Source organism: Crassostrea angulata, chromosome 7 (assembly GCF_025612915.1).
Source record: "Crassostrea angulata isolate pt1a10 chromosome 7, ASM2561291v2, whole genome shotgun sequence".
NCBI lineage: Eukaryota > Metazoa > Mollusca > Bivalvia > Ostreida > Ostreidae > Magallana > Magallana angulata.
Genome location: NC_069117.1, coordinates 58,314,581 through 58,330,789, shown reverse-complemented (window position 1 = coordinate 58,330,789; position 16,209 = coordinate 58,314,581). Strand labels below are relative to the sequence as shown.

At 34.5% G+C, this 16,209-nt stretch overlaps 2 protein-coding genes across 2 annotated transcripts; one reads left to right on the top strand and one right to left on the bottom strand.

The window, feature by feature from the left end:
- Positions 1-155: 155 nt before the first annotated feature.
- Positions 156-3,502, bottom strand: LOC128192463 (EF-hand domain-containing family member B-like). The gene is made up of 9 exons (XM_052865150.1): positions 3,316-3,502; positions 3,094-3,156; positions 2,653-2,983; positions 2,203-2,527; positions 1,865-2,087; positions 1,580-1,775; positions 1,269-1,490; positions 961-1,142; positions 156-842 (listed from the first exon to the last, which is right to left on the bottom strand). Exons 1-9 carry the CDS (start codon positions 3,400-3,402, stop codon positions 663-665), a joined length of 1,809 nt encoding a protein of 602 aa, XP_052721110.1. The 5' UTR covers positions 3,403-3,502; the 3' UTR covers positions 156-662.
- A 1,099-nt stretch (positions 3,503-4,601) lies between these two features.
- On the top strand, positions 4,602-12,715 carry LOC128155216 (ras-related protein Rab-5C-like). Its single transcript, XM_052816821.1, has 6 exons — positions 4,602-4,759; positions 5,256-5,470; positions 5,736-5,887; positions 6,086-6,208; positions 10,119-10,212; positions 10,568-12,715. The coding sequence occupies exons 2-6, from the start codon at positions 5,308-5,310 to the stop codon at positions 10,675-10,677; spliced, it is 642 nt and encodes a 213-aa protein (XP_052672781.1). The 5' UTR covers positions 4,602-4,759; positions 5,256-5,307; the 3' UTR covers positions 10,678-12,715.
- The last annotated feature ends 3,494 nt before the right edge of the window (positions 12,716-16,209 follow it).

The window sequence follows — 16,209 nt, the reverse complement described above, 5'->3', positions numbered from 1 at the left end:
CCCATGAGTAAAAATAAGTCATTGTGCAGCGGTTTGTAAAACAACTTTTTGAAAGTACCTTGTTAATAGTACTAAAAGTCTCTATATGGCAGGTATTTGTTGATAATTGTCATCCATCTGGCCATGTACAAAATTCAGATCTTTACAAAACAATCTTTTTGATATTTATATAAAATTTTATTTGGATATAAACATCAAAGGTAACAACAAGTTGTAAGAAAATGCATTAAAAAAGGTGCCTAGGTTTAGGAGAGTTATCACAGGAGGCTATTGTATAGTTTTTATCTACAGATAATGCTGGGTCAGAAGGAGCAGGTAGTCCTTTAAATACACGTAAATCTTAAAACATCCAAAAATCTCACAATAACACAGCTTCTCACTAGTGATATGAAATGAAGTCAAAATATACAAATGTACATGATAAGCACATACTAAAATGCCCCCCCCCCCTTCTTTAAAAACGTCTCTACCAGCTTCCCATTGTTTCTTCATACAGAAATACAAGTACATATAATATTTATGTTCATAGGGAAGATACTTAATAGTTTCAATTCTTTAATGAATCTGTCATTCTTACGAATATTTTGATTCAAAGATTTTTCCTTATAACCCCCTCCCCAATATTTTGTTCTTTTTTGTATAGAGTTTTTAGCTGATGCTGGTCACACAGCTAGAGGGTGCTCCTTGGTGGCAATTTTCTGTGCCTGAATCTCGTCCAGCACCCCCCGGAATGACTCCACACTGACGTGGCCCTTGGGGTGCTGCGCAGCGGCCGTGTTGTACAGTTCCTCAAAGTTCTCCCCAGTCATCTGTACTCCGATACTGGTGAAAATGTCCCTAATCTAGAACAGAAAAAGACATTGGGGGTCAAATGAAAGTCATTTTTTTCCTAAATTCTCCAATTGTGATAATGCAGAACATTGTGGGAAAATGCCTTAAGCATCAGAGACAGCAGCTCACCTCTTCTTTTGTTCTGGGCAGTAGGAAGTCTTTTTCCTGTACACCTCTCCTACTGAAGATGGAGGGGTTGACTAAGCCATAGGCATCAGATTCATCACCATAATTCTTAGTATCACAAACTCGCTTTATTCTCGGTGCACGTAAATCTGTCCTGATGGTTGGCACTCCATAAGTTCTGTAACCTGGAAAGAACACCATAATTATGATGCAGTTTTAAGAAAGGAATAAATTGTAAGAAAATGATTTTTCCTCACAGAAATCAGTACTGCCTCCGCAATATTGTAAAATAATATGGTAGAGTTGGTTACCTTGAGTGGAGACTCCGCCCACTACAGCGTTTATCATACTGCTCTGAGTTCTGTGGTCACCGATGGCCCTGTCAATCTGCTTCTGGAGAATTCTAGGGGTACTCTCTGCACTCTGAGGAGACTTGGGTTGAAGGTCTGATGGGTCGGCCAAATCAAGAGTAGTTTCTGCTCTAGATGAAGATCTAGCACTTGATTTCCTTGATTCTGCCATTTTTTCTAGTTCTGTAAATAGCAATTAGAAATTCTAAAGAACAATGCATGTGAAATAAACTGAATTTATATAATTACAGTAATAAGTTCACAGTTAATACCTGTCTTTTCTGGTAAACCAGACTTCATTTTATCTTTCCAGTTGAGGAAATTGGCAAATTCTAAGTAGTCAATGAAACCATCTCTGTTTGAGTCGCAGTAGTACAGGAGTTGTTCTAGCAGCTCTGGCTCCACTGGGAGGTGGTATTGTAGGCAAGCTTCTCGTAAATCATGGATGTCTATTCTACCCTTATTTTCCTAGAAACAGATGACAAGTAATGACTTAAGCTAAAGCAAAAAAAGAAACAAAATATGGCTTCATTAGAAAAATAGCTTTAAAAACGTACTTTATCATAAAACTGGAACGCCTGAACCAAATCATCAAAGTTGTGATAGTTGGCTTTCTTGAGGTGTTGTCTGATGGCAGCCAGGACCCCTCTCTGTCTGTCCTTACCCCTCAAGTACTCTCCTGGAGCTCGCTGGTGCATCAGATCCCCAGCTCCATACTCATCTGGTTTCACAAGAATCCCAAATGCATGATCTGGTCCTACTTTTAATGTGTCCTTAATCCTTTATAAAAAATACAAAGGAGTTTTAAAAATACTTCTTCTGTCACTGGCACTTTGTTATAAGTGTGTTTTATTGTAGTTATCTTTTGAGACAATTTTTTAAAGGAAATACTCACGGATCATGAACCTGTCCCAGCTGTGGCTGACTTCTCTCCCTAAAATCATCTACCCTTTTGGAAACAATTTTACTGGCTTTCTCCTGCTGTGTTTCATGTTGCCATTTCATTGTGGTTTTCACCATTAGACCGTTGTTATCATGAGGAGTAGGAATGCCAAATTTGGAGTTCCCATCATAGGGTGGTGCAGTGTAGTTCCGGTTATGTCTCTCCCCAACATCAAAGTCTGTGTGGGATTTCCTGTAAAGCTCATGACCTACAGCGGACTCCATCTCAACATCAGCATATGTCTTGTTTGGATTTATCAAACCACCAGCTCCAATATCTTGTAATAATTCAAACACAAAATATCACTGTCTTGCTTTTAAAACCCCAATTAAATACAAATGACAACAAAAAGAGAAAAGGTCACTTACAAATGGTTATTGTTAATAATTGAGAAAAAATTACCGAGTTCTGTAGGAACACCAAAAGTGAATGTGTCACGGTTAAGTCCTCTAGGGAGGCCTGTTGACTGATCATGTGATGTTCCAAGAGGAGCCCTGAGGTGGCTGGAATATATCCGCTCTTTCCTATCCACTAACCTCTGTTGAAACAGAGTTTTGTATGCAGGATTTACGATGGCCCCTGAAGAATCTGATGGCTGTGTATTTATGCCGTGTGTCATATTTTCCGCCCACTGTTGGTGAGGGTCATTAGCTCTACCGTAAAAGACTCTCATCTGTCCGGCATCCGGCCTAACTGTTGCTCTAAACTTCTTGATAACAGCTGGAGATGGAGGCTGTGGAAATTATCAATTAGAATATGAGTAAAAACCTTCTGATTAATTGTGTGTGAGTATATTTTTACTTTGGTTTTAACAGGCTGTCATCAATAAAAATATACACTAACCCTGTCATCCTTTGGTTTCAGGCACTGTATAGCTGTATCACCACATGATGTCAATTTACCAGCCTGCAATTAAGAAAAGGGTATGTTTACAACTCGTCCCTAATATGTGACACACCATCCTTACCTAACCATGATGATTAAAAGGGCGTTTGTATAGACAGCCCGCGTTGGAAGTAGTATACTTAACATGCATTGTTTATATCGTGTAAAAAATATACATACAGGAGCTAGGGAAGGACTCCAGTCTTTATATTTTCCTGCATATATGCCTTGCATATGGATGTCTGGCAGTTTCACTTGCGACGCCATAACGATAGAATTCTTCGGTACCGACTACAGCGTTTTAAGCTGTCAAATATTTAACCACCATAACCCACTCTGTTGATGAGGCCTTAGCAACAAAGGTCAAAGGTTGTTTCCGAATTGTTCGTATTTTCGTAAATAAATAGAGATTAAATCATAATTCTATTTTTTTAAAATTAACAGTTTAAACCTTTTTTATTAAATAATTTATTTTAACAAGCCTTAAAAGACATTAAAATCATTTATTTTTATCAAATGCGAAAGTATCGTAAGGGATTGGGTAATCTTAGTTAAAATTAAAGCCAATCATGAACGGTGTTTATGCACCGATGAACAACGTTAAAAAAGGAGAAATATAATGTATTTCATTACGGGGTACTTTTTAAAATTAAGTAATATCCATGCAGTGAATGTTTATATTGTCATACATATTTTGATATGTAAAAATAGAGAAAAGTTTAATAATGTTAATGTTCATAAAAAAATATAACGTGCGAGTAGGCTAACGTTATATACACACTATATAATTAAAAAAAAAACGTTTTACTCAACAACAAATTATTAAAATTATCTCTCCGATATTCACCGGTTTATGAAATAAGAAATTACTTTCTGATTAAAGTATATAAACATATAACACCATAGGTTTTGTTTATAACAGTGTATACATGTAGCTGCTTTACCTATTTTATATTTTTTTCTCTCACGCAGTCACATTTACAGTCTAAATAAATTGTGAGAAAAATTAATTTGAACCTCTTACGTTGACCTAATTTATGCATGCTTCTTCAAATTAATAAAAATAGCATGTTTCACAAATGATGTTCCTTATAGGCCTAACCTAACCTCAACCTAACGTTACAGGACATTGTGGATCACAAAAATGTCCATCTCTGATAACTTTATATTTTTTATGCAAATTATATAAAAAAAAAATAAACTATGTTTAGTAGACATGGTAGAAGGGAAACTCAATCGATTCAGTAGCAGAACGTTTTCTTATTTCCGTTTTGACGTAATAGTTCTCATTTTGCGATTGGTGTGCTGATTATTGATCGTATCAATGCGCATACAAATCGGAGATTTTACTTTTGTTTAAGAAACATTTTTTATCAATTGGGAAGATATCAATGATATATTTCTTTTTAAATATAAAAAGTACTGATACTGCAAATATCTCTTTTACGAAGTAAAATGTTTTTATAAAGGGATTACTTTGTTTGCGTAGTAACTTCCGTCAAAACGTAGAGTGTTTGTAGGTCGTAGAGGGTGTATTCTGCGTAATAATAAAGCAATTTACGTGTCTAAATCTTAAATTTTCGACGATATTTCGTTTCATTATAGAAGAATTATCATTCTACAGGTAACTGACGTTATAATTATGTTTGTAGTTTTAATTTTAGTTTGTTTATTGAGTCTTATTGACGAATCCGTGATGAGGTGTTGCTAAATGGTTCGATTGTGTATGGAATGGCTGTCAACATATTATCTGCCTTCCGTGTTAAACAAAATAATGATTAAATGGAATTGTAATTTGCTATTCGTATTTCATATTTGTTTAACATAGTCGTATGTCTTAGATCTATATTCCGTTGTGGGTAACTTAGTTGACATTTCGTGACTCAACATCACGTTGCACTTTTATATAGTTCGTTTCTGAGAAAATGTCATTGACTATGCATTTTATAGAGACATGGAGATATTCTAAAAATCAAATCAAGATATCACCATGATATTTTTAATGTTAATTTTAAATTTATATTCTTCATTGAAATAGATTTTGACAAAGGTATTTCCAAATACCTTGATTATGTAAAGATTTATCAGTATTTATTAGTATGTAGCAATTCTTTTTGCAGGTGATTATAACAAAACTGAAACACTTTCAACAGTTGATTTTTTGGCCTAACTATGGCAGGCCGAACTGGAGCACAGAGGCCCAATGGAGCCACACAGGGAAAAATTTGTCAGTTTAAACTTGTGTTGTTGGGAGAGTCAGCTGTTGGAAAGTCAAGTTTAGTGTTGCGTTTTGTAAAAGGACAATTCCATGAATACCAAGAAAGCACAATTGGAGGTAATTGAAATTCTGTAAATTCTATTTTGTATGATTTATTCAGTACAAGTTTTAATGTGATGTTTTAATACAAAAAAAGTATGAGCCCCAAAAATAGAGTCAATTACACGATGAGTCGGTTTTCATATTTTGAGTTTATTTTGAAGCTTTAACACTTTCTGAAAATGATCTTAAGTAAATATAGTTTGTTATGCTTAATGATAACAGTTTTATTTTAAAGCTACTAAGTTATATACATAATACCTGAATTCTCATTATCTTTCAGCTGCATTTTTAACACAGACAGTGTGTCTTGATGATACAACAGTGAAATTTGAGATCTGGGATACTGCTGGCCAGGAACGATACCACAGTCTAGCTCCTATGTATTACAGGGGGGCTCAGGCTGCCATAGTGGTATACGACATTACAAATCAGGTATTGAAAACTTTAATAAATCATAACGGGTACATGGAATCAATAAAACATGGTTACAATTGTAATGAATTCATACTTTCAGCGAAGTCAGTTTTGTTCCCTCGGTCTTGATATTTATTGCAACTCACCTAATTAAAATTGTATATTCCTGGTACTTCAGTAAAAGTGTGTTGTACTGTTATTGTATTTCTACTTTAGGACACATTTGGTAGAGCGAAAAACTGGGTCAAAGAGCTCCAAAGGCAGGCTAGTCCAAACATTGTGATTGCTCTGGCTGGGAACAAATCAGATTTGGCACAGAAAAGAATGGTTGAATATGAGGTAAGCAGTGATGATTTAAAATCACAATCAGCAATTTAAGTTTGTTTCAATGTTTCTGATAGAAAATTGTGATGAAGAACCCATGATTATTAGGTGAACAAATGATTTTTGGGAGTTGATTTTAATCAACTGTCCTATGCAGTTACTCTGGCAAACCAAAACTGAAACAGTGTTTGGACCTAAGTACAAATCATCACAGCTGACAAGAGTTACTTCTTGAAAAAAATCGATAAATTCGATGTAATGTACACTCCAGAGTTCAATATAGTCTCATTCAACCATCGACTGTCTCCGTACATCTCCGACAAGCAGAGTCAGTCTATATATATTTAGAGGTGACCTGGTATCTCTTACTTGTTGGAGATTAACGGAGACAGCCTAGCATCTGGTTGAACGAGACTAGAGTTCATTATAGGTTGGATTCATACACTTTTTGAAATATTTTGAATACCGATACATAGTTTGATGAAATCAATTCTATTTTTAGCTCACCTGAGCTGAAAGCTCAAGTGAGCTATTCTGATCACATTTTGTCCGTCGTCCGTCCGTCCGTCCGTCTGTCCGTCCGTCTGTCCGTCTGTCCGTCTGTAAACTTTTTACATTTTGAACTTCTTCTCTAAAACCGCTTATCCAATTTCAACCAAATTTGGCACAAAGCATCCTTATGGGAGGGCGAATATAAATTGCAGAAATAAAATTCCGATCTGTATTCAAAGCGGAGAAAACCTTGAAACTGTAGAAAAAGGGGGGTGCATTTTTAAAAATCTTCTTCTCAAGAACTACCGAGTTAATCTTAACGTAATTTAGCATAAATCATCCTTAGGGAAAGGAAAATTTAAATTGCAAAAATTATAGGCGATTTCTGTTCCAAATTTGAGATAATTGCGAAAATACTTATAAAGAATGGCTCGTTATTCCATATATCGTAGACTGGCAATTCATTGCAATTGACTGGTCTTATGACAGGCATCGCCAGTCTACCGCATCTCGAAAACGAGGTTCTTTGTTTGAAGCTGGCAGTTTGTTGTGCAACAGTTCACGTGCGAATATAATCTATGAAACATGGAAATAACCTTGGTGCCGATTATTGTGAAGTAAATTGAGGTTAAATATTTCAACGCGTTGTCATTTTCACTTGTGATGTTGGTTTTAGTTTGTTTTCATTTTTTCGTTTCATTTTGCTTTTTAACTTGGGAAACAATCGCCTTGTATTTGGAACATAGACTTCGGTAAATGTTTACCTGCGAAAATGATTAAATCTGATGCATTAACAACGTACTAAAGTGCATTTCCCTCTGTTTTTATTGTTTATTGATTAATTTTCTAATTGTTCCAACAAGGATCAAACAAGTGTGATGGTGTTAGCTTGTTCGGATTTTCGTTTCGTTTTCATTATTTACGCTTTTAAACCTGGAAACTATCGTCTAAAGGTATTTCGTGATTTTTACGTATCAATTCAAACAGATACTTCGGTAAATCAAACAGTTAACTGTTTACCTGCGCAAATTAAGCAAAATCTGATGTAGGGGTACTGAAATACAATTCCTTCTATCGGTAATTCGGCATTTTCTTTTGATATCGCTGACGGAAATATGTAGGTATATACATGTATATATATATGATTCATTTCGAAAAAATAAATTGTGTTCTTTATTTGTTATAGTGCATGTTTCTTGTGTTTAATTGTTTACAATTTCTATTTACTAACCATATTTGAGTGTTAAGCTTCGAATTATAATCAAGATACAAAGATTTGCTCACAATTCTATGTTTGTACACAGATCTTAAAAACTAAAGATTAAAAAAGTAAAAAAATTGTCAATATTTATTAAGAAAATGTTCTAAGTCTGTTCTTCCAGAAACCAACTTTAACAACTTATTGTATTGTAAACTTAATCTTTTTAGCTCACCTGAGGGTGGGGCCAAAATGAGGGGGGGGGTGGAAGTTTTACATAGGAATATATACAGTATATCTTTAAAAATCTTCTTCTCAGAAACTAATCAGCCAGGAAAGCTGACACTTGTGTGGATGCATCCTCAGGTAGTGTAGATTCATAGTTATGAAAATCATGACCCCCTGGGGTAGGGTGGGGCCACAATGGGGGATCGAAGTTTTACATAGGAATATATACAGTATATCTTTAAAAATCTGCTTCTCAGAAACAAATCAGCCAGAAAAGCTGACACTTGTGTGGATTCATCCTCAGGTAGTGTAAATTCAAAGTTGTGAAAATCATTACCCCCGGGGGTAGGGTGGGGCCACAATGGGGATCGAAGTTTAACATATGAATATATAGAGCAAATCTTTAAAAATCTTCTTCTCAGAAACTAATCAGCCGGCAAAGCTGAAACTTGTGTGGAAGCATCCTCAGGTAGTGTAGAATCAAAGTTGTGAAAATAATAACCCCTGGGGGTAGGTTGGGGCCACAATGGGGGATCGAAGTTTAACATATGATTATATAGAGTAAATCTTTAAAAAATCTTCTTCTCAGAAACTAATTAGCCAGGAAAGCTGGCACTTGTGTGGAAGCATCCTCAAGTAGTGTAGATTCAAATTTGTGAAAATCATGACCCCTGGGGATAGGTTTGGGCCACAATGGGAGGTCGATATTTTACATAGGAATAAACAGAGTAAATATTTAAAAATCTTCTTCTCAAAAACTAATCAGCCAGGAAAGCTGAAACTTGTGTGAAAGCATCCTCAGGTTGTGTAGATTCAAGGTTGTGAAAATTATGATCCTCAGGGGTAGGGTGGGGCCACAATGGGGGGTCAAAGTTTAACAAAGGAATATATAGGGTAAATCTTTAAAAATCTTCTCAGAAACTAATCAGCCAGATGATTCTTTATAATTATTAAGACTTTGGCCCCAGGACAATTCTTTGGCCTCACGAGAAGGTTCAGAGTTTGATGTACGTTTATATCCGATGTATAAACTATTGTTAAGGATCTTTTTGAGAACTGCAATACGCAACATATGACATGACTATAAAAAAAATCCTGTCAGAAAGGGGACTAATGATTATAAACATAAGAATATCCAGGGGAAAATGGATTTTATTTATACAGGATCTACATGTATTATTGTACATTGTCCAGATAGTTTGTATTATGACTCCATTAAGCTGATTTTATCATACCTATTGTTCCTCAGGTGAGCGATGTGGCCCATGGGCCTCTTGTTTAATATAACACAACATGATTCATCAGAGGTTTTCTCGAAATTCTTGTCGGAAAAGTCTGAGAATCCATATTTTTAAAAATGTGCGTTATTCAAATAGAGATTATAAACTACTTGCCAAGCAAAATAACATATCGTTGATTTTAAGATAAATAATAATTGATAAAATCAACTCCCGTCAGTACTTCAGTACTTTGATTTTTATTGGCATAAGCTTCTCATAGGTGAATTTTTACATTACAAAGATTGTACTCAATATCAAAACAATATAAAAAATACAATATAAAACTCAAAATACAAGCATGATATATCATTATTTTAAAAAAACATGAAAAAGTTAAAGTAAAAGATATTCACAAATTTTTTAACATTTTAATTTATTTTCTTTGTAAAATTTAAATTGATTTTACAGTACAGTTACTGTAATAGCCAGAGAAAATTGGACAGAGCAGTTTTTATCAATATGTGTGCTATGTAGTGTAATTGTCATCAATGAACATCTGCAGCATTTTATGGCTCCGATGTTGCATTGAAAATTAGGATACTCATTGTAAAGAAAACCATTATTGAAAGCAACAAATGAAAAAAAACGCTTTTGTTGATTAAAATGTTGGACCAAGCAGTTTTAAAGAATTATACCCAATTTCATGGTTCTGGTTCAGAATTTACTTTTCTGAACTATATATTGGATTTATAAAAACATTGTGAGTACAATATACTTGGTTTTACAGGAAGCACAAGCTTATGCAGAGGAAAACAGTTTATTATTCATGGAAACATCAGCAAAAACAGCCATGAATGTCAACGATATATTTTTGGCAATAGGTATTATTCATTTATTATGTTTTTTTTATTTTTTAAGATTTGTTTGCCTAGCAAATTCTATTTTAAATTTAAACTTTATTTTTGTAAAGAGATGTGACATTTATAGGATATTCTGTTAAACTGTAGAGCATGAAGGGAGCTTTCACATTAATTAAAGCCAAATCATCAATTCACCCAATAAATGAAAAAAAGAAATAAAACCCAATGGAATGAGATATAATTTATACATAATATAGAATATTACATGTTTCTACAAATGTCAATCCCAGTTTTGTTCACAGTCTGCATTTTCAACTACATGTCGAAGGTTTTTGTTTATACAGATTTTTAAATGATAAATAAATCATACTTGTAGCTAAAAAGTTGCCTAAGAATGAAGGAGGAGGACCAGCACCCTCACGACCAGGGGGAGTCAATTTAAACAGCCAACAAACACAGCAATCAGAGGGAGGTTGTTGCAAGTAACAACAAGTTTGAGGATTGGTCAGTTAAACTGTGCGATGGAAAGTTCCAATCACAGACAATTCTTAATGTGAGAAAATTTTAAAGGATAAACTGCAGAAACATAAGATACAAATATTCTGCTTCATCCGCACAGGAAATCTTTGGATTCTGAACAAAGGCGAGGTGTGGATGTTACTGAGTACTCAATAAGCTTTGTGTTGTTTCTAAAGAAGAAATCTTGTTTTGACACTTAAAACTAGAATATACACAAAATCAAGTAGATCATTCTCTTTTTAAAATTATTTATATATCTCTTATTTTCCTGAATGACTTTAATTGTTGAAAGTTGAGAAGCATAATTTTCTTTGTGCATCATGTTTTGATTTTTTTGTTACTGATGTGATCTATTTACTTTCAACAAATTGATCGTAATTTAAATTAATTATTCAAGTAATATATTGGATCATTTTTATTCTTAATTCATAATTGAAACTAGTCTAAATTATAACATACATTTCATATGTAACAATTTTGCTTGGACAAATTTTGACAGAATGCTATAACAAGGTACCTATGCTGTTCACGCGCTACTCTGCAGATTCTGTACAGAACACCAAGTGTTTTTCTTTGCAAATTTTTGAGATGTGAATCCAGTTGTTATAGTCTTTCATAGTTGTCATGTGTTGTAGTACTGCATGTGAGCTTACCTCGGGGTCTGAAACCTTGACTTCGACCGGGTTCTCTGTTCAGGAGTCTGTATTACATGTATTTCTATGTAAGCAAGGAAAACAACATTATGAAATTCCCAACCACATTTTTATGTTTGCTTCATTACAGTTACTATATATTGGGTTGTGCAAATGGACTTGAATCGAATGAACTTGTCATAGAACACCCTAGAAACTGAAACAGAAGAATGCAGATGCATTGTTAATATATAAATACATATGTTTTGATTTTCATTTTGTGTGAGTGATGAATGTTTAAGGGTGTGACCACTATCCACTAGTTTCCTTCTCCTTACATGTCTTATAATCAGTCATCGATGGTCATGTACATATCCCCAAAATAAAGAAATTTTTCATTGGTTTTTGAAGTAGACAAGAAAGTTTTCATAGAAAATTGTACAATTAGATATCTTGAGGTTATCATGTTGCAGCTTGAAAGGAGCATCTTTACAGGTGTACCTTATAATTTTTCTAATTACAACAAACTTTTCAGGTTGAACTACTGCTGAATTGTCAGATCAACAGAGATTTGGAGTTTGTAATATAGTAATTTATTCAGATAGATTTGTGAAGTATATTGACAAACTGCAGTAGTTGTACACATTGTAAAATGATGAAAAAAAGCAGTGCAGCTTAAACATGAGTGAAGGAAAATGTTCAGGAGTTTGGTAAATATATATTTAAAAAAAAAACCTGGTAATTAATACCATAGATTTTTGTCTTTAGATTGCTTCTATGTTACTATAAGACCTATCTCTAGATGATAAATTATGTTTGCATTTATGGTCATACCGGTCCTATTTGAGTGGATCAATTGCTTTGGCCTCCGAACACCCGGGGCGATTTGTTGGGGTCTTTCTGTGCAATGTGAGGAGTAGAAGAAAGAGAGGACGACTAGGGACAACCTCTGTGTATTTCATGTTGGTGTACAGGTTGGACATATTAATCTAAATCACCATTCAGTTTGCTGACAAAATGCAGCATACTCCATCATTTCTGTGTTGCAAGAATACACGCTATCATGCCATAATAATGTAATCTATAGTTCTACAACTCTACAAAGGAATGATCGAGTATCGCGGTGTCCTACATCTGACTGTTACAGACACCCAGCAAGCTTCAGTGTTCGCTGTGGACCTCAATAAGACTGTCTTGGTAGCTTCTCTGATTTGCTGTGTACATGTATTTTGTAGGTAAACTGAATGTATTATCTGTGTATAGTGTACAGCTCTGTACTCCATTTATTATTATACAGAATGTATAAGATTATATTGTACATTTTACACGTGACAAATAAAGCGAAGCCTAGGGGCTCCTTTATATAAACACATCACCTGGCTTTGTCATGATTTTTTTCACATGTTGGAGGTTAGCCCATTATAGAACATGAAGGGGGGGGGGGTCCCTAGGTCTTTCCATACATTCCAATGTTGCTGTTAATTTCCAGATTCTGTGAACTTATCCTAGTGTTCTATATTTACCCATGTTTTGGCATGTTATTTTATAATTTCTTGTCCCATTCACCACGTACAAGGAGCTTTCAAAAGGTTTAGTGAACTAAAGCTATATGCTAGGTTTAGTGAACTAAAGCTATATGCTAGGTTTAGTGAACTAAAGCTATATGCTAGGTTTAGTGAACTAAAGCTATATGCTAGGTTTAGTGAACTAAAGCTATATGCTAGGTTTAGTGAACTAAAGCTATATGCTTTTAGAACAGAAAGTACCATCTTTTAAAAATAAATACATGTAATTTAGCTTAAATTCAGATAAACCAAAATCGATTAATATTGTTATGATGAACTCCAAGTTTATAATCAATTTTGTTTGTGATAACTCCCAGTGGAGGCAATGTCCACATGGGTAACATTGTTAAGAAAATGTTAAAAGATATTTTCATCAAATTCACATAAAGATGAGTTCTGGGCTGCATTCAAGATTGTAGCTGCTACGTAGGGCTACATAGTTGAACAGTAAGCTAGCCTAGCCGCTAGTATGTAGATATTCGTAGCCTAAATATTTTATGCTAGGCATCAAATTCAAGATGGCCACATTATAGTTACATAGTTACATTATAATATATAGTTATAGTAACAAACGTGAAATATATTTATTTAGTGATATTTTGTTCATTCTTTAAGTTATAATGAATTTTAACATGCATATTTCCGCTTGAAATTAACAAATCATGTAATTAGTCTTTAGTTGAATATTTCCAACTTAAAATCTGAGACTTATCGGTCCGTTCTATAGACCTAGATATCTACGACCTAGTGGCTAGGCTAGCTGCTACGATCTTGAACGCAGCCCAGGTGAGAGCAAATCAACTTTCCATCATCAGTTTGTGACCTTGACCTTACCTTTGACTATTTCTTGTTTTGCATTGATCTTCAATGAATAAAGTATTCAAGATATTATTTTTTCTCAAAGCTTCACACATGAATATTTTGCTGTAAATTATCAAAATCTGTCAAATTTTTCTCAACTTGCCCTATCCAATGACCTTATTCCTCATTCCTTATTTTCTGTTGGCTCATTAAATCAACATAAAAACAATGTGATGGCAAGCAATGTTATTTCCCTGTTGCATAAGAATAAAGAATTGAAGAGATTCATAGGAAATTGTCATTATATGTGTATCAAAATTCAAATAGAGATTTTGTTAGGTGAGAACAATTCAACAATATTGTAATTTTCTTGCCTTGATTTTACTTTTGACTTTGACATTCCAAATTCCATATACCGGTATTTGCATTTAGCTCAGATTGCAAAGCATCTGGCTCATTGGTCATAGGTGTTTATCAGGCCAGTTACTCAAAGGTTGCATGTTGCTTCAAGGCCCATTGTGAACCCTGGATTTTGTATAATATTGTGTTTTTAGACAAGGCTTTTTATCTGCATTGTCTCATTCCAACCAGCTGCAGTGGGGAACCAGCTTATGCTGGGGGGTAAAATTGTGATGGACGGGTGTCCAATCCAGGGGAGTCAATGACCCTCATCTGCTTAGCTTCTAAAATAGAGATCCGAGGTGAGCTTTGGTGTGTAATATGCACTTCTCTCCATGCAAAAATAATTTAGGAAAAAGTGTGTATTAATAAATATAGCAAAATACTATAAGCACTATCTCTGTGTGCCTCATGCATGGAGGAAGGTTTCAGAATGTAAAACAAATTGTTTCTGATTTACGAGATGTATTTTTATCTTAGTTCCTACAAAAGTGCAGCTTTGTTTGGGAAATTGAACCATGTCATAATTTTCTGACCTTCACCCCTCCTACAAGCTTGCCTTCACTCTCTGAAGGGATATCTGATATTTACCATCACTAACTCTTCATTTGCATTTACTGGTTATAGCTTAGTTTAAAAGAAACCATTTAAGATTATAAAGAAAATAGAAAAGAAAAACATTCTGTTATAATATCTTAATTTTAATTGAGTCCACAAAGGTACAAAGAGGAAGTTCTCTAAGGGCAATCATTTTATTTAATTGTAAAAAGGAAGAAGAATTAAGTCAACTTCAAAGAAAAGGTTGATATGTTACATAAAAATGTACATCTTGTCCTCTGAACAGCTATTCTTCAAATATATATTTTTTTCTGTTCATTTTAGAGTAATTCCTATTCCTTGACCCAAATTGAACATTTTTGTTTCTGTGCTGTATTCTTTGAGGAAAACCAATTGACTACTTTTCTTCAGAATCTTTCCATGGTACTTTGCATCATTCTGAGATTTTGAAATCTTAATTTTTTATTTGTTCTATTATAAATTTCATAAAATTCTCAAGCCCATATGCAACCTTAGAAATCTTTGATCTTTTAATATAAAAACTCTAACAAGTTTGTCTTGATAATTTCTTTTATTAGGTGCAATTTTTCAAACAAAAAAGCATATTATGTTGGGTCAATGTTTTATATTTAAAAAAAAAAACTTCCAGTGCAATATACACACAATGATAAACCATGATGCTGAGTTAACCATGAATCAAGTCTCAAAAAGTCCTTATGAAACCCACTAAAACAAGGAATGTAAAATCACAAACTGATATTCACTCCAAACAGAACAAGAGGAAGGTGTAACCTATACTTGCCACTTTTGATCCTTTCTGAACATTTCACCACCCTACATTTATCACACTCCATTCTGTACACTTGACCATCCTACATTTATCACACTCCATTCTGTACACCTTACCATCCTACATTAACCACATTCCATTCTGTACACTTGACCATCCTACATTTTCCACACTCCATTATGTACACTTTACCTCCCTACATTTACCACATTCCATTCTGTACACTTGACCATCCTACATTTACCACACTCCATTATGTACACTTTACCTCCCTACATTTACCACATTCCATTCTGTACACTTGACCATCCTACATTTACCACATTCCATTCTGTACACTTGACCATCCTACATTTACCACACTCCACTCTGTACACTTGACCATCCTACATTAACCACACTCCATTCTGTACACCTTACCATCCTACATTTACCACACTCCGTTCTGTACACTTGACCATCCTACATTTACCACACTCCACTCTGTACACTTGACCATCCTACATTAACCACACTCCATTCTGTACACCTTACCATCCTACATTTACCACACTCCGTTCTGTACACTTGACCATCCTACATTTACCACATTCCATTCTGTACACTTGACCATCCTACATTAACCACACTCCATTCTGTACACTTGACCATCCTACTTTTACCACACTCCATTCTGTACACTTGACCATCCTACATTTACCACATTCCATTCTGTACACATGACCACCTTACATTTACCACACTCCATTCTGTA